Source organism: Jaculus jaculus, chromosome 14 (genome assembly GCF_020740685.1).
Source record: "Jaculus jaculus isolate mJacJac1 chromosome 14, mJacJac1.mat.Y.cur, whole genome shotgun sequence".
In the NCBI taxonomy this organism is placed as follows: Eukaryota; Metazoa; Chordata; class Mammalia; order Rodentia; family Dipodidae; genus Jaculus; species Jaculus jaculus.
Window position 1 is genome coordinate 70,172,802 of NC_059115.1, and position 24,304 is coordinate 70,197,105.

The 24,304-nt window shown below is 36.2% G+C and overlaps 1 protein-coding gene across 1 annotated transcript in view; it reads right to left on the reverse strand.

Moving 5' to 3' along the window:
* Slf1 (SMC5-SMC6 complex localization factor 1) overlaps positions 1-24,304 on the reverse strand; it is a 78,101-nt gene that overhangs the window by 23,418 nt on the left and 30,379 nt on the right. The window contains exons 6-14 of the mRNA XM_004651617.2: positions 16,148-16,288; positions 13,636-13,782; positions 12,566-12,709; positions 9,215-9,349; positions 8,164-8,217; positions 7,014-7,172; positions 5,945-6,108; positions 2,863-2,991; positions 1,484-1,649 (exon numbers count right to left, since the gene is read on the reverse strand). Of these exons, the coding sequence (XP_004651674.2) occupies positions 1,484-1,649; positions 2,863-2,991; positions 5,945-6,108; positions 7,014-7,172; positions 8,164-8,217; positions 9,215-9,349; positions 12,566-12,709; positions 13,636-13,782; positions 16,148-16,288 (1,239 nt within the window). The remainder of the gene's footprint in view (positions 1-1,483; positions 1,650-2,862; positions 2,992-5,944; positions 6,109-7,013; positions 7,173-8,163; positions 8,218-9,214; positions 9,350-12,565; positions 12,710-13,635; positions 13,783-16,147; positions 16,289-24,304) is intronic.

The window sequence follows — 24,304 nt, forward strand, 5'->3', positions numbered from 1 at the left end:
GCCGTGAGTTCGAGGGTACCCTGAGACTCCATAGTGAATTCCAGGTCAGCCTGGGCTAGAGTGACACCCCATTTCGAAAAACCAAAAACAAAACCAAAACAAACAAACAAACAAAAAAAGAAATACTTCAATAATATCCAGAAAGTTTTCACAACAAGCAAAAGTTGATTATAAACTGCAACTGTTGGATTCAGTTTTTTGTGTGTGCATACATGTGTGTGCGCAATATGTCCACCATACATGTGTGTGTGGAGACCAGAGGAAACCTTTGTGTGTACTTCTCTATTACTTAACTACATATATCCTTGAGATGAAAGCTCTCCTTCAACCTACAGATGCTGCTTTAGGTTGGCAAGCCGCAGCAATTCTTTGGCCTTTACTGCCCACAGGCCAGGGTTACAGATGTCTGAGGCCATTTATGTGGGCTCTGGAGAGTGGAATTTGGGAGTCTCTGGCCATCAAAGCCCTACTGCTTAAGAAACAAGTGCTCTTAACTACTGACTCAGCTCATTTTGTGAGTGTGAGTGTGTGTGTGTGTGTGTGTGTGTGCGCGTGCGCGCGCGCATGCGTGCATGCACATGTGATAACATGCACATGGGGGTCAAAGAATAACTTTGGGGTGTTGGTCCTCTCTTTGGCTTTGTGGCAAGACTCTCGTTTACCACTGAGAGGGCTATACTAGCTGTCTTGAAATTTTGGTGACTTTCCTGTCTCCCTCTCCCATTGCAGTAGGAATATCAGGATTAAAAATGTGTGTGCAATTTTTCATCAGCTTTACATGGGTGCTGGGGATTTGAACTCTAAGTTAGCAGCTCAGAGAACAAATACTTTTAACTACTAAGTCATTTTCCTTAGCCTTGACTCATATTTTCAAACTGTACTTCCCTTGCAAATGGAAATGTACAGAAGTAATTTACAATAGCTAATAACTAGGAATTTCATTGCCGTATTGATCAAATAAGTATTCTAGTCACATACATATCCAAATAAGAGAACATGAAGAAACTGACATATAAAGATTTTTACCACAGCACTAGATAAGCCATATAGAAAATAGAAATATACTTGGGTTCATCTTAGTTTTTTCAAAGTACACAGGGAAGAGGAAATGATATTTAAATTCAAAGCACAGGGATCCCTAGGTTACTTCAGGGGAATGCTACCAGCACACAAAGGCACCCAAAATCTAAGGGAGCTCAATTTTCTTATGTAAAAATGGTATAGTATTTGCATATAATTTATCCCCTCCCATATACTTTAGATCAATTGGAGATTACTTGTAGTGCCTAATATAATCCAAATGCTACACAAACAACTGTTATAGTGTACTGCTTAGGTAACAATGACAAGAAAAGAAGTCAACACATGCACAGTATAACTATGAATGTTTCTGATGCATGGTTAGTTGAATCCATGTATGTAAAAGAGGATCAACAGTACTTTTTCTCTTAACCATATTCATTTGTAAATTAACTGCACTTACGTCATTAGACTTGCATTTTTCCTTGTGAGAATAGATAGTCCACTCCAAAAGCATATTTACTGGTTTTGTCAAAAGTCCTGAGGTCTCACTTCCCGACCAAAAAATTTCGAGAAGAATTGCCTTTCCTGTTATTTTCAGACTCTGAGAATCTGACCAGTCATACAACCTAATGAAAATATGAACAAAAATTAAATCATCAGTCTCAGTTTAACCATGACAATTATTAGACCTACCTATGTAACAAAAAAGGCTGCCAACTTTTGAATACAGAAAAGGGGATAATATATATAAAGATTATACATAACTTAGGGTTGGGGAAATGCCTCAGAGGTAAAGAGCACGTCTGCCAAGCAAGCATGAGGGTCTGAGTGGGCCTTAGATGCCTAAGTTTGATCCTCAGAACCTGCATAAAAAGTTGGATGTGGGTACACAAGCCTGCACCCCAAGTGCTGTGGGGGGAGTAGAAAGAGGAGAATCATCAGGGTTTGCTGAACAGAAGAACACGGCAGCGACTCTATCTCAAGGACGCAAGCAGAAGTGTGAAAGAGGAGGTCCAGTGTTTGCCCGTAGCTTCCACACACTCACAGGGATCTACATGCATACACGTGTCATACACCACATACACTATACACATGGAAAAACGTGATTTGAAACGTAAAATTATAATACAGGATGCAACACAAATAATGGATTCAGATTCCGTTTAACAAAGTACAGTAACATCTATAATTTTAGAGCACAAGCAAAACCTATCTTGGGTTACAGACTCAGTATTTAAACATGGTACAGTGTTTTTCAATGAACATTCAATTAGTAAATAACTTAAAAACATAAAACAAACTTCTCCATCCAAATATAGATTAAGAAATAATGCCAGGCATGGTGGTGCATGCCTTTAACCCCAGCACTAGGGAGGCAGAGGTAGGAGGATCGCCATGAGTTCAAAGCCACCCTGAGAAAACATAGTGAATTCAAGTCAGCCTGGGCTAGAGTGAGACCCTACCTCAAAAAAACAAAACCAAAACCATAAAAGAAATAAATAAAAATGTGAACTGTGGAAAAAGGATATATACACAAACTTTCACTGCTACTAGAATGCATCTGAAAAAAAAAAAATTTAAAACATGCAATAGGGCCTAGTGCTGGTGGCATGTGCTCGATGGGCTAGCATGTTCTGTAAGCCTGCTGACTGGTTAGGACATCACCACTTACGTAAAGCTGGAAGTAAAATGGCAAAGGCATCTGTAATCCCAAAATGACTATGATGATGATAAGTGAAGTCAAGAGAATCTAAAAACTTGCAGCCTAGCCAGTCTTTCCCAGAAGAAAACAACTAAAGAGAGGCTTTGTCAAATGTGTTTCCTGTGACCAATACTTACTTTTGACTCAAATGCCGTACTTCACTTTCAACTAAACTGAAGAAAAATTTGAGCAGTGTAAGGTGGAGTACCTTAGAACCAATATTTTCTGAAATTCGATGACAAAAGCTTTCATTGAAAAGGCAAGACCTAAAAAACACCAATCCAACAATCTATCACATAGAAGCAAACTCAGTGAGTAACTTGTAGATAAAGAATTTTGTTTTTTTAGACTATTAAAAGTTTAATGAAATCTCCAACAGAATATAAAGCAAATTCAACAAAATTGTATTAGTATTATCTTCCTTTAAAAATTAAATTGTGTAAAATCTCATGAAGACCTAATTTTTTTTAATTTATTTTTTATTTGTTTTGGTTTTTCGAGGTAGGGTCTCACTCTGGCCCAGGCTGACCTGGAATTCACTATGTAGTCTCAGGGTGGCCTCGAACTTATGGCGATCCTCCTACCTCCCGAGTGCTGGGATTAAAGGCGTGCACCACCGCGCCCGGCAACCAATTTTTATTTTTAAACAAACAACATTATTTACTTATATGAGAGAGAGAGAGAGACAGAATGGGCATGCCAGGGTCTCTAGCCACTGCAATCCAACTCTAGATAGATGCGCTACCTTGTGCATCTGGCTTATGTGGGTAATGGGGAATTGAACCTGGATCCTTAGGCTCTGCAGGCAAGCACCTTAACCACTAGACCATCTCTCCAGCACACGATTTAATTCTTAATAAAACAGATCTAATTTACTTTACAATGTAATACTGAACACCTACCCATATACTTTGTATCTTGAGATAAATAGATTAGGGAATTTCATAAAGTCCTTTTAAACCAATTGACAAGCTATGCTTTCATGGCAGCTAAAATCCTTCTTACTAGTGATGAAGGCAGAGGTTAAGGAATGCTTATTACAATCTCTCAATTTAATAAGTTTCTTAGTCTGCCTGAAAAGGGCAACACATATAGCTATCATGAAATTTTCAAGGATACAAAAGCAGAGGGTCAGATATTACTGAGCTCATTTACATTTATCATGCATCCAGGTAGTCTTTTTCTTCAACTCACAAAGTTCCTCATTATTTTATAACAAAACCTGAATGTTTCTGCTTATAACAGAAAGGAAGTAGCACAGTGTGGTACCTCAAAACACTGTTCACCTTGGCACTTAGGAGGCTATGACGGGAAGGATGCCATGAGTTCAAGAACAGACTAGTCTACATTATGAGTTATAGAGAACTTGCCACAAAACAAACCAGAAAAAAAAAATTGAAAAAGAAAAAGAAGAGAAAGCATACTTTTAAGATGCCCTAATTCCAATCTCTGCAGTGTCAATTAATTTATCCTCATACTTATTGAGCATGTTATGTTTTATGTTCTGGGCATCATATCAGATGAAGGATGAAGATGCTAAGAATGAGGGTGCACCTGCTCTTAATAAGTCACAGGCAGAGGTGGAAAACTGAAAAGAAAAGGTAGAAGTTTGGAAGTGATATTTGAGCTGAGATTTAAAAGGTAATTAGGGGGCTGGAGAGATGGGTTAGTGGTTAAGGTGCTTGCCTGCAAAACTAAAGGACCCAGGTTCAATCCCCCAGGACCCACATTATCCAGATACACAAAGGGCACATGCATCTGGAGTTTGTTTGCAGTGGCTGGAGGCTCTGGTGCCTATTCTCTCTCTGTCAAAAAAAAAAAAAAAAAAGGTAATTAGATAAAGGCCAGACAACTGTGAGGAAAGGAGGTAAACTCACAGGCAGAGAAAACATCTGAGTAAAGGAACTGGAAGTGGGAAATGGTGAATGCACATTTTGGCAGGTCAAGTCGAGAATGCACTTGCATGCAAGGACTTAAGTCCTCAAGGACCTCACATGCTTCAAGGTTTTTATTTTGTTTTGGAGCCCAGATATCAGATAGGCAGCTCCAATTCACTCATCCTGCTTCAGCCTCATAGAAAAAGGCAACACAGTAGTGTACAATCATACTTTGTATTATATGTTTTCTTAAGGAATTTGAATGCTCATCTACAGATGTACATGAATTAATAAGGAACTCTAACCTGAGAAATAACAAGATCCCTTTGGAAAGAGTACTTTGAGGCATATTTGAAGACAAAGTAACAAAGTTGAAACAAATTAATGAAGTAGCCATGACAAAGTAAAAAGAATAATGGTGGCTTTATTTAAAATAATGACAGTAAAGAAACATGTTTAGAAATTAGGGAAAATGCCAGCCATATCAATCACACTGTGTTCCATCTTATTCTTATGTGGGGCTAAATAATGTGATTATGTTTGGTTTGCTTACTGGTCACCTTCAAGGTTCAGGAACTATAATTTTACTGAGTCTAGTGCCTCTTTGCCAGTAAGTATACAAGAAACATTTGTTGAAAGAGTAAATGCATGGAGCTGGCCGATGAGTTCACTTAACCAAGATGGTAAGTGAATCTATGGTCTCAAGGAGCTAACAAAAGTCCAGTCTTTGCCTGGCTAGTCAAGTGTCCTTTACTTTTCATACTATGGACCTCTTTGGGCATATCTATTGGGAAAAAAAAAAAATCTTCCTAGACTAATGACTATCAAATACAGAGTAATATAGTAGAAATAGTGAAGTGTTGAGTTTTTCAGAAAAAAAAAAAAAAAAAAGAGAGAGAGAGAGCAGAAACATTCAGAAGATAAAGAAAGGCCAAGGGGAGTGACAGTATGTGCAGTCATTACCTCTTTGGGTTTAAAGATTCAAACTTCTATCTAACATTACAAAACACCTAAAACAGATAGTGTATATTGTTACAAACATGCTTGCTTTTGATAGGTATAATATATGTATGCACAAATTTTCTTTCAAAATAACACAAATTCATAATTTGATTAAAAAATTGACATTTGGCTTTTTAGTGAGTTTATTTCATATATTTACTGATTTTCTTAATACAACTTAGAAATATGACTAATGTGGACTTGCTCTTTTATAAAATTTGCCATAAACACAAGTCAACTGCAGTCAAACTTAAAAAAAATACATTACCAAGTTTTTTTAAATGCACTGTAAAACAACTATTAGACAAAATTTACCATTCAAAGATGTAAAAATCCTTACCTGATAAGCACTTCTACTAGTGACCAGGCTCCTTTCATACAAGTAGGACACTGAAAAAGTTCTAAATAATATCCTGACATGGCTGGTGACTTCCAGGGAGGATGCAAATGAAGAAGAGCTGACAATATATGAAAGTAGCGACCAGAAAACGTATCTATGTTATCCTATTGTTTAAAAATAAACAAACAAATAAAACACTATAGCTACAAGTACAGTCTCATCAGCTAATTTTGCCAAAAACTAGAGAAATAACTATGGGCCAACTTTTTGTTTTTGATGAATATTGTGTTTGTACACAGAAGATCAGATGGAAATATCATGAGGGAGTGCTGTATATGTCTGCACAATAGATAATAGTAACTATGAGGAACAGGCTATATTAAATGCCCATTTTTGTCAATTCATAATTACAGTAAGATTAAAAATTCCCAGCTGGGCACAGTGGCACATGCCTTTAATCCCAGCACTCCGGAGACAGAGGTAGGAGGATGGCCATGAGTTTGAGGCCACCCTGAAACTACATAGTGAATTCCAGGTCAGCCTGGGCTAGAGCGAGACCCTACCTTGAAAAACCAAAAAAGAATTCCCAAATGTCACCCAAAAGGAACTAAGATTAAGAAGCTTTTCATGTCATGTTTTCCTTGTCTTCAGCATTAGTCTGATATCACTTCTACCTGTTGTTTTAAAACCAGCACATTGATGAAGCATGCCATTGTAAAGTGACTTCCAACATCTGCTTCTCAAGGGTCTTAAGGACTATACTCATTCCATCTGCACACCATGAACAAAACGGTTACCAACGTGCAAAGTAGTTTACCAAATGCATTCCGGATCATCATCATCTAACACTTATATTAGGTTTACTGTCATAGGAAAAAAGGTACTGTCAATCTTTTCCCAAGAGAAAATTACCTTAGAATTTCTGAGAAAATAAGTCAAGAAGTACTTGAATACAGTTTAAAAATAGAAAAAGGGATTTCCTAGTAAAATGAGATAGAAAAAGATAATAAAACATGTATATTTTAGCTTTCTTTAAAAACTGATTGTAAACTCTTGGGGCTGTTTTTACCTGGAGAACATTTTCCAGAAGAGCATGGAGAAGGCATACAGGAGGAACATAATGTGCTTGCAAAGAGGAAAGTTCTTCAATTGCTTCTTTAAAAAACTGTCCTTCTATAAGGCTTTCAATTAAATTTAATACTCCTCTGGGACATTCAGCATTTTTAACCTAAGGAAAAAGAAGTCCATGACTCAGAAGAAAAGGTTGCACTCTGGGATATCTTGAAGTAGTTAGGAGCTTTGATATCCTTATTTATAAAACAAAAGCAATTCCTGACCTAACTACTTAACAGAGTAGTTACGTGACTACAAAACAATATATTTGACTATGTTTTACAACTAGAAGGCAATGCAAAAATGTTATATTTACTATTTTCTATAACCCAAAGGTCATAGGACTATGGCTATGGAGTTCTTCAGGCAACCAGTTTTTTTTTTTTTTTTTTTGCTTTTCTTTCTTTTCTTAAAAAATTCTTTTTTTTTCCCCTTCCAAGGCAGGGTTTCACTCCGGCTCAGGCTGATCTGGAATTCACTCTGTAGTTCCAGGGTGGGCTTGAACTCTTGGCAATCCTCCTACCTCTGCCTCCAGAGTGCTGGGATTAAAGGCATGTGCCACCATGCACAGCCTATAAAATGATTCTTTTATAATGATAACTTTTTAATGACTCTGAATTACTTAAGTCAAAATGTTTTATAGAATAAAGCAATTGGTTTTCAAGAAATGTACAGTGATACAAAGAAAAATATATTTTGGAAGTGTTATATCAAGAATTTAATATAAAGCAGGAGCTATTAATATTACGACTTATGAGGGTTAAGGATATATTTTTCAATGTCGTGAGCACAGGTTAAATTTTTAATTTTCTCATCATTTACAATCATATGGAAAATTTTCGCTTTTTGTTAATTTTGAAAAAGCTGCTTTTCATTTCTAACTATAGAAATTACACTTCAAGGCTCGACTCAAACCACCTCTCCTCCCATGGAGGGGTGCTAGTTGCTATGTCTGCCTAGAAGAAACAAACAACCATAAAAATTACACTTAAATTTCACAAGAAACATGGTCACAGAAGTTATATATTCCCTTCATGAACATAACTAAGTGCAACAAATAACAGAGCTTCTCTGCTGCTCCACCAGCACCCTTACAAGCACCTCACCTCTGTGGTGTATACTGGTTGCTTATCTCTTCTTATGCAGTTGTATCTGATAGCCTACAAAACAACAACCACATAACTAAAATTTAACATTTTAGTTGAAAAATTTGCCCCCGGTTACAAAGCACAGAACCTTGGCCAAACATACAAAACAGATTCAGGAACATATTAACAGCTATATATAATCTGATAGTCATATTAACTCAAATTAGTAATATTAATCATTTTAGGGTAGTAGCACTCTCTTGAGGAAGCATAATTCTGTTTTCACCTTTGAAATTAAAATATCATAAGGTCATTTTCACTTCAGATGTCTCAAGATGCCTATTGTACTTAGTATTTTAATAAAATATAAATAAGAAGAAAATTTTATTTCTAAGAGTCAAAGGGGAGGAAAAAGTGACTCACATTTCCTACATAACCACATGTAAAAACTTCCTGTGTTGTGTTAAAATATCTGTTGTTATAAATTTTAGGAAAGGTTATCCCAGAAAAATAGCCATACAAGTATAATAAAACATAACATACTGATTCCAGAAAGATACTAAATAAGGCAATAAAAAAATGGGAAAATGAATAAGTACTTGGTTAGAGGAAAAATACACAAATTACAAGTGAAAGTTATATAATATGCTTAAGAAGAAATATAAACTAAATAGTAAGTCCTTGGCTTCTACTTTGGAAATTTGAAAAGCATCTCCACATTGAAAAGAAAAATGTGAATAATCTGACAAGCCTTAATGTTTCTTGAACTCCTCAGGGATGCAAAGGCTGTAGTATAAGGAGCTAGACTGAAAGATCAGACTACCAAGCACCTAGCCAAATTTACAGCAGTGTCTGAACACAATATAGGTGCAACATTACTAAGGTGTATCAGCAGGAGATAATTCAATATATCTACTAGATGGCCAAATACTTTATTGTTCATAGAAGATCAACTAAGAAAATTACTTTCACATATCAAATATACTAATAAATCATGTATCTGTGTGTGTGTGTAAATTTTTTCACAAGGAGAAAGTAAAATTTAACAAAAAATTTATTGTGCTTTTACCTGAGCTCTGTATATATCTCTATATATATGCTTCCTTAAAGTATTTTTTTTTTCGGTGATATCCACATTTGTCCTGATATCCTTAGTTTTTGATTCTTTGGCATAATCAGTAAGAATTGAATTCTTCACTTCTTTCTGTGTACATGTAAGAGGACTTTAGACAATGTGTACAAAGGCAGTATCAACCCAGATGATAATACATGCAATAGACAATGTAAGAGCATAATCATAAAATGACAGCTATCTTAGAGTTACTCACAATTAATACTATAAAATAAAAACTTTAAAAAGCAACCATTTCAATTTTAGAAACTAGTATTTACATATGTAATTTCTTAGCTTTTCTCTTTTCTTTTTATTTTTCTGAAGATCTAGGTATCAAATGTGAGCTTTAGTGTGTATGACAGACAAGGGCTTGGACCACTGAATGAAATCTTCAGCTATTAAAGAAATGTTATCTTTATATATATATATATATATATATATATATAAAATATTTATTATTAACATTAACATGTTTAATTTGGATCCATTATGTGTCATTATCCTTTTTTCCTTCATCCCTGTCCCCATTCCATTGGGGATGCTCCTCTGTGGGATTGCAGGTCTTCCCCATGGGGTTGTGGTTTATGCTTTGTGGGAGCAGTAGTCTTTCTGAATATGTGTAAACATGTTGAGACCAGAAGTGTTCCAGATTTAGATTGTTTGCATATTCTGAAGTGCTTTTATATTCATGAGGGATCTCAGGAAGAGCACTAAAGTTTAAACACATAATTAATGTATGCTTTATATACCTCTTAAAGACATAGGCTGAAATAAATTTATAGAACTTTTTAATACACCTGGTGTGATAGTTTGAATAGATTTTGAATAGATGCCCCCTAACAGATTCAGGAGTTTATGCCTGAGTTTCACCTGGATTTTTTTTTTTTTTCGAAGTAGGGTTTCACTCTAGTCTACCACCTGGAGTTCTTAAGTGTGCTGTGTAGTGTGGCTTTTTGGCCAGAAGCTTCTCTCTCTCCCTCCCTGCAGCCCACCCACCCTGCTTAGAACCCAGGAAAGCAGGCCAGCTTCTTCAGCCATTGTGAAACTGCCCCTGGATCTGCAAGCTTTGGTAAATATCCCTTCTTTCATGACTATGCCTGGTTTGGAAGTTCATCACAGAGACCTTAAACTGTCTACTATAGAAATTAGTACCAGGATGTGGGGGTGAGTGAATCTGACCATATAGATTTTGGTCATTTGGAACTTCTGTTTTGGAGGAACAGGCATCAACTTGGTACTTGCAAGTGAAGATGCCTTCTGGACTGGTAAGGCAAGTATTATGGATTATCCTTATGAGAGTATGAAAATGCTAAGAACAGAGAGAGTTGAACTTGGAGGCTTGGCTTATGAACTTTCCAAGGGTTAGGAAAGACTGCAGAGGACTAGGTTGGAACTGTGCAACTGGGATAATGGCTGACTGCATTTGCTGTCTATGACCAGGAAGTTTGAGTAAGGTTAAATTTGTAATAGACTGATGTGCTTGGCTAAAGATATAGGACTGAGAAATTTATGATTTTAAGTTAAGAAAAACTCAAGCCAAGTGAAAATTACAGGCACTGAGACTGGTTTCAGGTTACTGAAACTGCTATTGTCAACACATTAGCAATCTTAAGGAAGTTGACCCAACTGCTTTACATTAAAACAATATAGAGGATGCCTGAGTAAGGACTATGATAGACATGTAAATGGAAGAGTTGACTGGAGAAGGAACCTGCTTTTCATGGTCATGATTTATTTTCTCCCTGAATTAAAGATATGGCTGTGTCCTGTACACCTGGTATTGGTTTCAGAAGCATGAACAATGCGTGGAATGGTCATGAAATGCATAGTTTCAAGAGCCACTGCTGAGATGTGACATATAGGCATGGTGTAATCATGCTCATGAATGGAAGATGGACAGTGATCATGGAGACCCAAAGATGTTTTGGACATACCAGGACTGTGCAAGACCAACTATGGAGGCTTTTGGCTAGTGATGGAAGTTTTCCCTGGCTGCTCAGCAAAGATAGAGGGGCAGAACTGGAAAATCCGGAGAATGTCAGTCACTGGTTATGATTTTGGACTTGAACTGTAGAATTTGAATATTTGCTTGATGGTTGTTGAATTTGCATTATTCCAGTCTCTTCCTGTTTTTCCCTGTACTAGTTGAAAATGGTTACTCTGTGCCTTTATGTGTTGAAAGTATGTAACTTGTTTGATTTTACAAGACTCATAGCTAAGAGAGAATCTTAAATCTCAGATGAGACTTAGAACTTTGGAACTATTTTAAGTTGGTAACGACTGTTAGGACCTTTGAAATTAGACTGAATGCAATTTACAATGTCAGATGGTTTTGCATCTATTGAGAGCCAGGGGTGGAATGTGGTAATTTGAACAAATGCACCCTCAATAGATACAAGAGTTTATTAAAACCTCGTGAATTTCCAGCCGACTGGTTGGAGAGGTGTTATTGGGTACATCTTAGGGTCCAGCCCTAAGGTGCTGTGGTGGATTTGGAATTCCAGTCTAAAGATAGGCAAAATGTCTGAGTTCTGCCTGGAATTCCTAAGTGTACTGTGTGGTGTAGTTTTTAGTATTTTTTGGCTTGCAGCTTCTCTCTCTCTGGTTCTTTAAAAGGGGGCTAACGTCTTCTGTCATTACAAAACTTCCCGTGGATCTGTAAGTTTCAATAAATATCCCTTCTTCCATAATTGTGCCTGGTTTGGAAGTTCATCTCAGCAACCTGGAAGCTGTCTGCCACACCTGGTTTGTGTTTTGCTTGTAATCCACAACATAAAGTCTGGTATGGAATTTTCCACTTCATGTTAGATATTTTCAGTTAGATATATTTCAGGCTTTGGATTTCTGGATTAGGAATGCTTAACCTGTATAAACCTGCTATGGCTTAGAATATAAAATAATGTAATAGTCTAAAAATAAATGATCCACAAACTACCCTATTTTTATTATAAACGGTCTGTATTATACCAGAGACTGAAAATAAAATGTACATCAGAGTATATTATCAAAACTTTCTATACAGATACATTCTTAAAGACTCATTTTAAGAAATTTAATCTATCTTTCAGACCTTTAATTCTTTTTCATACATTTATGATAAATAAAATGAACTAGAATATTATGACTATTAATTCAAATTTTCTTGTATATTTATGGAAAATATTTTTAATGTGACCCAAAGTTAATTATAACATTATCTACAAATAATTGTACCATTATCAACTTGGATTTTTCATAGTCACTAGGTTACATTTAAAATAGAAAACAACTGTAAGAAGCAGATTATAGTTTATTGTACAATCTTACCTGATCTCTGTAATATATGTGTTTTCTTAAAGTATTTTTAATAGTGGCATGTTCATCATTATTCTTGCAATCACTTTCTTTTCTGCGTTTTTTCCTCAACGTATAACTCCTTTGAATATCTTTATCTTTTTTCTTAGTTTCCTTCTACGTGTATTTTGACCACAATCAAACAAATCATAATATAAATTGCATGTTACAAAATCCAAATAATGTCAAGAAAAGTGACTTACAACTCAAATATACTACATTTAAAAAACAGAGATCTATACAGCAGAAAAATCTCATCCACTTGTGGAACGAGTATAAATTAGCAACATTTGGGAAAACAATTGGGCATTTCCGAGTATAACTGAACACACATTATCCTTATGACAAGTTTCCATTCTTAGAAATCTACTCTTAATTTGAGAAGTCCCTGAATGTATTCACCTCTCATGGCTGAATTGCTCATAATCTCACAACAACCAATCAATCACATACAGTAGAAAAAGAAACCCAAGAGCTTATTAACAATATAACAGATAAAGAATGTGGTTACAGCAAAGCCAATAAAATATAAGTTTGAGCAAAGAAATGTCTGAATAGTATGAATTACAAAAAGCTCATCAATAGGAAAAAAGAAATACATGGGAATGACTTAAATTCTAAAGTAAGAGAACTAGGTAAAAGGGAAAGGAGCAAATGACACAGCAGTGGTTTAACAACCAGTAATGTTAATTCTTTACAATGGCTAATGTGCACAAAACATGTATGCGTTCTAAAATTCTACATAAATGACTTATAAACACTTTTTTTTCTTTTTGGTTTTTCAAGATAGGGTCTTGCTCCAGCCCAGGTTGACCTGGAACTCACTATGTAGTCTCAGGGTGGCCTCGAACTCAGCAAAAGTATTTCTAAAAATAATATAAATCCTACTAAATGTACTATGACTCTTAAAATTTCTTGTGAAATGTATATTAAAAAGTGCTTATTGCTGGGTGTGGTGGCACATGCCTTTAAGCCCAGCACTTGGGAGGCAGAAGCAGGTGGATAAAAATAAATAAAAAATAAAAAATTGTAAGTTGTTTTACCTGATTTCCATATGTATGTCTTCTGAAAGTATTTCTCATTTTAACAAATTTCACATCTTTACTGGAATCTCTGAATTTTTCTTTTTTGTGATGTTCACTCAAAATAAATCTACTGTTAACATCTTCATCATGATTTTTCATTTCTTTCTGCATATTTTTAAAATTGATTAGACTAGGTTTAATATAACCTCTACACAACTAATACAAGTTGTAACAGAAAATTTCAGGAAGGTGGCTTTGTAAAGTATCACATGAGACTAAATACAAAAAGTAGATTATAGTATATATTAGTTATTAAGAGAAAACTGGGAAACAGATGTTTTCCTTTACTAAGTTTCCAGATCGCTTAATCTACATAATTCAAAGTAAAGCATATTATTAATCCATTTTGTTTAATATAAGAAATCTGTTCTAGAAATGAGAAAAATATACTTAAAATTTATATACATCCTCCTAAATATAATTTAATAATTTCTGTCTTTGTATAAAATCTCTACTCTTGGGCTCGAGGGATGGTTTAGTGGTTAAGGTGCTTGCCTACAAAGCCAAAGGACCTAGGTTCGATTCCGCCAAGATCCACATAAGCCAGATGCACAAGGTGGCACAGCCATTTGGTGTTTGCTGTAGTGGCTGAAGGCTCTGGCATGCCCATTCTCTGTCTGTTGGTGTCTCTCAAGTAAATAAAAATTAAAAATACATTTAAAAATTTTTTATTTATTTATGGGGGGGGGTGCAGAGAGAGAATGGGCATGCTAGGGCCTCTGCCACTGCAAACTAACTCCAGACACATGTGCCCCCTTGTGCATCTGGCTTACGTGGGTCCTTGGGAATTGAATCAGGGTCCTTAAGATTTGCAGGCAAATGCCTTAACCACTAAGCCATTTCCCCAGCCCCAAAATTAAAAAATATATATTTTTAAAAACCTCTATTCTTTCTCATTTATATAACAAAGCAAAATTTTTAATTAACTTCATTACTTTGTAGTTTCTGTATGTAAAATATTAAGTTATGATTCATATTTCAATAGACACATCAACTCAAAAGAGCCTCGTACTGACACATGTACATGTGATCACAGAATGTAGTCTCATTAGGGAGCTGGAAAGATGGCTTAGGGTTTGCATGTGAAGCCTGAGAACCCAGGTTCGATTCCCCAGTATCCACATAAGCCAGATGCACAAGGTGGCATATATGTCTGGAGTTCACTTGCAGTGGCTAAAGGCCATGACACACCCATCCTCTATGTGCCTCTTTATCTCGTAAATAAACAAAACAAAAAAAATCTTTTAAAAGAAAGCAATCTCATAAAGTATACAAATACCAGTGCATTTAGTAAAAACCAGGAAAAAAAATGCTTGGAAAGCTTTAGCTAAACTTGATATAAGTGATTTCTTAAGAAATTATGCAATTTCAAATTTTCTACATTCTTCTTGGAATTCTTTTACTTTTAAATTTAATATATTCCTATCCCCTCTCCTTGCCCACATTCCACAGAGTTCCTGCTAGTGGGGTTATCTGTATTCCCTGTGAATCCTGAAGGCCTCAGTCAAGTAAGTGTGGGGGGGAGGGGAAGAGAGACAGAGAATGGGCACTCCAGGGCCTCCAGCAACTGCAAACAAATTCCAAGATACATATGCCAAGTTGTGCATCTGGCTTATGTGGGTCCTGGAAAATAGGGAATCAAACCTGGGTCCTAAGTCTTTGTAAGCATGTGTTTAATTTCTAGGCCATCACTCCAGCCCCCTGGAATTCTTTTTAAATATGTAAGAATGAGGCTGGAGAGAAGTTTTAGCAGTAAAGGAACTTGTTTGCAATGCCAAAGGACCTGAAGCATCCATTGTCTTTGTATCTGCCTCTTCCTCTCTCTTTGAAATAAACAAATATCAAAAAAAGAGAGTGCAAGCAATGAGTTTCTAAATTCTCATAAAATATTTTCATTTAGACTAGTAATTACTATTCTAATAATTTGATAAGTTAACAAAACAGACAAAAAACTTACAAAACAAAATATGGAATGGAACCTTAGCTTTTTTACAACAGAACCAATAAACTTTTTGGTTATTGTTACAGTTGAAAAATTGCATTTAGGAGTCACAGTCTTCATTTTTTTTTTTGTTTGTCTGGTTTTCCATGCTAATGAAAATACACGTTTAAAAATTTCTATTCTGTGCATGTAGGTACATATTTGACTTTAGAATAATAGTGTATAGGGGAGGAAGATGTGCTGGTAAGGAACACATTATGTTAAACATGCAAAGGACTAACAAATGTTGAAAACATACTACACATGAGGATCTCTATGTTTCTATATGCAAATATACATCATTTCAACAAGTGTTACAAAACATAAACATATGATAAATTTTCTAATATTCTCAATCACAAGCTAAACACCAGGGTTCAAATGCCAACTCTTAGATTCCAAGTTTTGTATTATTTCTACCAAGAATGTATCTCAAATAATTTTGTAGGGAAAACCAGAATGTATCTTTTAGCATATAAGACTCTTTACCTGGGTTCTATACATGGTCTCTCTTACAGCACCTTTCATCTTAAGAATTCCAGAATCTTTCCTGAAATATTTGTTTTTTTCTTGATTTCTGTGTTTGGCCCAACCAGAACTAGCTTGGAATTCTTCATTCTGAATTTCTTTCTGTATGTACACAAAAATATTTTAAAGGCCATTAACTAACTGTAATATTAACATTATATACATTTTATGGTATACAACTTAATTTGTAATTGTGTAATGCTTTGTAAAGTCAAATAAAACTACCTAAAACAAAGGTTATTAGACAATGTTAAAAATTAACAAGCAATTATTATAGCAAAATTCCAACTAGTAAAGTGGATTTTTTTTTTCTTTTTTTGTTTTTTTGAGGTAGGGTCTTACTCTTGCCCAGGCTAACCTGGAATTCTCCATGTAGTCTCAGGGTGGGCTCGAACTCACAGCAATCCTCCTACCTCTGCTTCCCAAGTGTTGGGATTAAAGGCATGCGCCACCACGCCTGATGCTAAAGTAGATTTTGTATGTCTCAAGAAAGCTCATGCTTTGCTGTAGTAAAAATCCTATTTATGGGCTGGAAGATGGTTCAGCGGTTAAAGGAACTTGCTTACAAAGTCTGCTGGTATGGGTTCAATTCTCCAGTTCCCACATAAAGCCAGATGCATAAAGTGGTGAATATGTATGGAGTTCCCTTGTAGTAGCAAGAGGCCCTGGCACACCCATACACACACATTCTCTCTGCTTACAAATAAATAGAGTTCTTTTTTTAAAAAAATCCTACTTATGAATAATCAAGGACGATGATATTTTATATAGCCCTTATCCAAGTTCTGGTTACAGCATGGATTCTAAAAATTGTCAGATATATGGATATTGTTTTATGGATTACTTTTCTTCATCTTTTAACTGATAAGAATTCTCATTTACAAGTATATCACAGCTTCTATTTTACCAGAACAGCAACAAAGAATAACTATCATCACCTGGGTCTATCTCATATACATTTCATTTGCCACAGAATCTAAATTGAATTCATAAACCACCTTCTATCTACTTAAAACATAAACATGTAACTATACAAATCTTCTAGAAGATAAGTAAGATAAAGAACTACGAGTGACTTCATGACAATTCCCCAAATTACTTCTGAAAGGGGGTGTAGAGATTAAACAAAGAGGTTAGAGGATCAATGCCTCTTAGGAGATGATTATGATAAAAGTTTAAGAGTGATAAAGCTTCTAGGGTAATCTTCAGGACCTTCTATCTTGTAGTGGGTTTCTGTGTGGGTATAAGAGGCAATAATCTGCAACCACAGAATCCTTCCTGAGAGCAGCTGATTGAATTTCTTATTCAGCAACTCAGAAAAATGAAATAAAAAACTAAGAGAAATAAGAGCTTCCCTTCCTGCCTATCAGAAAATAACTACCCAGAGAGTTAAGGACAATTTACAAGAGGAAAGAAAAGTGAGTTTGTACTTTATGTAATTGACAATAAGACTCTTAATGTTCATACCCTTATAGTAATGCTACTTTTTTTTTTTTTTTTTGGTTTTTCAAGGTAGAGTCTCACTCTCGCCCACGCTGACCTGGAATTCACTATGGAGTCTCAGGGTGATCCTACCACCTCTGCCTCCCAGTGCTGGGATTAAAGGCATGCACCACCACACCCGGCCTACTCTCACTTTTGATATAGAATCTTTTCTTTTCAGATGGCAGTGACCTTGGGACGACTCAGAAGTTATCATGGTGCTGGAAAGAAGTGACTGGAGTGCTCAGTACTGCAATATCTCTATCACACCTTCCAAGGCTCAGGGTCTAATGCAGAAGAGGTGGCGGAAAGGATGTAAGAGCCAAAGGTAGGGTAGGAACCCTTACAATGTGCTCCCCCCAGACACAAAATGGCCTGTATATCCATGACCTCACAGTGTCTGACACTACCTACACAAGACCATCATAAGAGGAGGAAAAGATCATGACATCAAAATAAAAGAGAAAGATTGAGACGGGGAGGGGATATGATAGAGAATGGAGTTTCAAAGGGGAAAGTGGTGGGAGGGGGTAGGGAGGGCATTACCATGTGATATTTTTTATAATTATGGAAGTTGTTAATAAAAATTTGAGAAAAGGGCTGGAGAGATGGCTTAGCGGATAAGCGCTTGCCTGTGAAGCCTAAGGACCCCGGTTCGAGGCTCGGTTCCCCAGGTCCCACGTTAGCCAGATGCACAAGGGGGAGCACGCGTCTGGAGTTCGTTTGCAGAGGCTGGAAGCCCTGGCGTGCCCATTCTCTCTCTCTCCCTCTATCTGTCTTTCTCTCTGTGTCTGTCGCTCTCAAATAAATAAAAAAATAAATAAAATTTTAAAAAAATTTGAGAAAAAAAGAAGATAAATCTCCAAGACCACACCAAGAAATGGCTAAAATCAGAATTAGTTAATTTGACATTGATTCTAGTGACACCGAGTGTGAAAGAACAAACATACAATTATCATTTGCAGGTAGGCAAGAAATGCTATTTACTTAAGATTATATTCCAATATCCAGCCAAAGCATTCCTCACATATTTTGAAAGAATTCAAGAGGCTGGATGATAGGATACATAACAAGACGAATAGCTGGAGAAATCAAGATTCAAACCAGTGTTTTGAATTCTACTTGGTTCTTAAACTGAACTTAGATTTTTGTTTTATTTTATTTTTGACACATGGTCTCCCTATGTAGCTAAGGACTGCACTCAGCTATGTAAGCCTGACTAGCCTTGTGTTTGTGATCTCCCACTTCAGTCTTTCAAGTGCTGGATTATAAATAAATGTGTGACACAATACCTGGCTATACCTTTATATTAAATGGTCTACCTACCTTTCCTTCCTTCCTTTTTCTCACCTTTCCTCCTTTCTTCCTCTTTTTCTCCCTTCCTTTTCTCACTCTCCTCCTTCCTTTCTCAAAGCAGGTCTTGTTCTATAGGCCACGTTGGCCTCAAACTCACAGCAATTAGCCTACCTTAGCCTCCTGAGTGCTGCGATGTTAAAGGCATGAAAAACACACTTGGCTTTTAAAAAGAATTTCTAATTCTATAGTTAACCACTACCTTACAGTACAACCATTAAATTGCTTAATAATTACCTACAGAGAAAATGAGTGCCTTATGACTACTTACAAATGTTTTTAACTATCAACAAAGAAAATGTGTGAATATTAAGAAAACCTACAGATGCCCAAAACAAGATGTAAAGTGGTTGGGAAAGGAGATTTGAGGAAAGATGGCTTAAACTTTACTGATTGCTAAATTTTTATTCTGAGCTGGGTATGGTGGCCCATGTCTTTAATCTCAGCATTTGGGAGGCAAGAGGTTGGGGGAAGTCACTGTGAGTTTGAGGCCAGTCTGGAACTATAGAGTGAATTCCAGGTCAGCCTGGACTAGGGAGAGACTATACCTCAAAACGAAACGAAACAAAACAAACAAACAAACAAACAAACAAAAAACCCTGATATATGACACGTATGGGGTAATTCATTGCACTTCAATTTCCCTAACTATAAGTAGAGGGACATAACACACACCACATACAAATGTAAGGCTTAATAAGACAAAGGATAAAATGCTTAACATAGTGTTCAATAGTAGTTATTCAATAAATATTAAAGTAGAAATCGTAACATTTGGACTGGAGAGATGGCTTGATAGTTATGGCATTTACTTGGGAAGCCTAAGAACCCACAGTCAGTTCTCTAGGATCCAAGTAAGCCAGATGTATAAGGTGGCACATGCACCTGCAGCTCATTTGCAGTGGCTGAAGGCCCTGGCATGCCCATTCTCTGTCTGTCTGTCTGTCTCTCTCTCTCTTTCTCACTTGCTATGTCTCTCTCTCAAATAATATTAACTTTCCCATACAAAGGGAGAAACTAAGTAATGGAAATGACTTCGCTATGTTTAGAGAACTAGTAAGTTATAAAACTGGGTCATCAATTAGTTAAGTTAGCTTAGAAGTCTTATTTTTTATGTTATTCCTAGCATATTTCACCATGACTTTTCCATAGTCCATTTTAACTTCTTTCTTAAACAGACAGTGAAAAGAAATTTAAGTGTTACAAGGTAGTTTCTCCTCCCTGTGAAGTCTTCCTTAGGTCACTTCAGACATATTTATCACTTTGTCTTTCTGTGTTCGAACATTTTGCAGTTTTACTAACCCATAATTTACACTGAGTATAAATGAAAGTTTCCATCACTAAGTAGGAAAGTACCTCAAAGACTAACATGTGGTCTTACCCATTCCATCTCAAATGCATTTCATAATGGCTGGGTATAGCAAGTTTTCCAAACACCTGTAAACCCAAACTACATTTGTGATTCTTTTCCTTGGTTTTCCAAAAGGATTAAGCAGGTTAAACCAAACTATTTTTTAATGATTGTTTACTTTTAACTCTGTCAACTTACATGGTAATGACTAATTGACATTTCTGAGGAGACAAACTGAATATACTGTGTTTTCTACCACAAAAACTAGTATGAAAAGCAAGAAATTTTCTATTAACTCCTTAGAAGTAATTAAAAAAGCCTTTATATTTGGACTAGTTATTAAATCTTCCGATTTAGAACTAAAATAGTATACTGTAAAAGAATATAAGCTAGATATTATCTCCTATTTTTGTTTGATATACTATTGCTGTTATTATTTTAGCAGCAAAATCTTAACATATATTAAGACTGTCTATAATCACTGCACATTGCATTGTATTTGTCTTCATTGAAAATAGACAATTTGGGCTGGGTGTGGTGGCACACAGAGGTAGGAGGATCACCATGAGCTCAAGGCCACCCTAAGACTACATAGTAAATTCCCAGTCAACCTGGACTACAGTGCAACCCTACCTCCAAAATCCAAAAAAGAAAGAAAGAAAAAGAAAATAGACAATTTAGATATATTTATTAATATAATAAAGGATGACTTTCAATCTTCTTTTTCAATACGAACTAGATATTATCTGCTAGTTTTGGTCGATAAACTATTGTGGTCCTCTAATATTTCAGCAGCTAAATTACTTATTACATGCTAACTGTATATAATGTATATTATATATTATACCCCAGCCATGTATTTTCACAGAAAAATGGATAACCTGGTGTGGTAGTCTGAATGGATGTTCTCCCAAATATTCAGGATTTTATTAAAAGTCTATAATTTAGATATATAGCCACCTGGCTGGAGGACAGGTCACTGTGGGTGGATCCAAGGGTCTAGCCCTAAGGTGTGGGGGTGGACTGGAATTCCAGTGTAAAGAGATACAGAGTGTCAAGCTTTGCCTGGAGTTCCTAAGTGTGCTTGCCTGCTTGTGGTGGCTTGGGGCTTTTCTCTCTCTGCTTGGACCTGTGAAAGCGGGCCAGCTTCTTCTGCCATGATGGAACTTCCCTCTATCTTCAATAAATCTCTTCCTCTATAACTGCCAGGTCTGGAAGCTCATCCCAGCAACGAGGCTGACTACTACACCTGGATATATACATTAATAGAGTTAAGAATGATTTGTAATCTGCTAGTTGCAAACAAAGGAAAGCAAACTAACATGAAAATGTGTATTTCACAGAATGGCCAAGTAGACCAATGTTAGGACAGGTTTTGGGATTCAATAAGCCAGACTCTCAAGTATCAGTTTCATATGTTCTCCTTTTTCTTGAATGATAGGTTTTTGCTATGCTATAAAGCCTAGGCTAGGGTGGAACTTACAATCCTACTGCATAAGCCACCACAAAAAATGCTGAAATTACAGCCATATGGGTTCAGATCCTATCTCACCCTTCTACTACCTATAAAGCTACCCTTCATGTCAAAGCTAGTATGATTACTAGTAAAAATTCAGGTTACACTCTTCCATGCTCATTGCCTTTTTTTTTTTTTTTTTTTTCCTTCGAGGTAGAGACTAGCTGTAGCTCAGGCTGACCTGGAATGCACTATGTAGTCTCAGGGTGGCCTTGAACTCATAGCGATCCTCCTACCTTTACCTCTTGAGTGCTGGGATTAAAGGTGTATGCCACCACGCCTGGCACCTTTATTTTTTAAGAAGGAAGAAACATCCTGTTACATACTTCTCATCATGTCCTGTTGATGTGAAGTAACTCACATTCTTATTCCTATATCAACCACTATCAAGGACAATGACACTTTCCAAAGTCCAAGTAGGTATATTCCTTTAACTAATATCAAGTTTCCTATCTACACTGCAGCTTGTCACCAGGGAAAAGTAATTCTAGGAAGATGTATTACCCATGTCTTTAGAAAACTCAAAAGGCTTTCATAATTCTGTTAATGTAGGCATTAAATGAGACTCCATTTGCCAAGCTCTATGAAAGGTGATTAGATATAATCCTTTATGCCAAAGACCTTTTTGGGTTAGATGGAGAAATGAATCAGCCAATTAATTAATCATAATGATGGTGACTACTATAAAACAAATAACTGTATAAGAATACACTACAGGTAAACCTTTCCTATTAAAGTGATAAGGGAAGATTCCTTGAAGTGGTGGCACTGTAAAAGAAACTCCAACAATGAACAGAAAACAGGAAAGCATAGTAGAGAATAAAGAAATAGAGCAGAAGAATTTCTCAGGCAGATAAAACAACTTTTTGGGAAGTAGCAAAGCCTGGTAACAAACTGGGAGAAAGTAATTCTCTTATAGCCCAGTAAGCCTAGGAAAAAAGTGAGCCAGGAGACAGATGGAAAAGGAGTGCTAGGGATCTTATGGGAACATCTGAACCATGTTAGAGATTTATGATAATGAGAAGCCACTGAAGGGTTTTAACTAGGAAAGTGACAGGATCAGAATTCATTTACAAAGACTATCTGTGTTGCTTTGTTTTGGTGAGACAAAGTCTCCCTGTGAAGTCCAGGCTGGCTTCAATCTCACTATGATTTTGCTGTAGCCCCTAGAGTGCAGAGATTACAGCAGCATGTGAAAATGGAATGTAAAGGGACACAATAGATCTGGTTAAACATCATCCTGTGTAGCCCTTGCCTTTAGGCACACCTAATGGAGGCCACCACCCAAGTTGATCTTCCTGACAGATAAAGGAGAGGTTTCAGGAATTGTTAGCACAGGCCATATTGCAAAATGCAGGTGTTTTCTGTTATCTAAGAAATGGGATGACCCCTCTGTGCAATGTACCATTGACCTTCCCGTACCTCTCTGTTTCTAAACACCTTTATGATTACATAGCATAGAATGTTTCTTGTCTCAGTTCTGCCTAACTTTGTATTTTAACTTCCATCCTTTTTTAAAAAGAACATCTTGTGGTTTTCTCCAATAAAAGGTAACACTCCCAGCGCGTCAGAGCTACATCCTGAGATCCACAACTCTGGGATGCAGACCTGGTGCATCAGCTTTCTTCTTTTTGCCCCATAACACTTTGTCTCACATTCTGTGAGTCAATGGTCTTATTTGTGCGGTACCAGACCCTATAACACATGTACCGTCATGCCCAGCTTTGGTTGCCCACTGTGAATGAAGAAGAATGTAAAAGAAGAGGAAAAGATAGGAGCATTTAGGAAATTAGTAAGAATGCAAAGGAGAGTAAGGAAGAATGATAACAAGTCTAGTCGAGAAGCACAAAGAAATGATGATGGACGCAATATGTTAACAGAAAAGAAAAGATGCAGTTCAATCAGGAAATATTTAACAGGTGATGGACTCTACTGAGATGGGATACAGTGAAGTAAATGATGGTTTCTAGATCAAGACTATCTTTGGATAGTAAGGCTTCTCTAATACCTTGAGTAATAACATACATTCTTTCCTTAAGTAGAGGGCTTCCTGTAGGGTTTGATCCATAGTGGGAATTTGTATACTAAGTAAGAAAAGGGAAGTAAAAGAATAGGACTAGAAAATGTTTCTAAATTCACAGAAATCTCTCTCTTCCCAAGAGAAAATACAAAATTGTCACACAGTGTTACACATTCACCCTTATCATACTGATGTTAAAATGCTTAAATTATTTTGTAGTATATATAACTAAAGCACTAAAATCAAAAGTAGAAATAGAAAATAAGACAAATTTAAAGCTTATTTCAAATTTACATGACAAAATATACCATTTCATTACTTCTAATTACTAATTTTCAAAATTTAAGCCCTCCACATCTGTATATTCCAAATCTATGAATTTGACCAAACACAGCT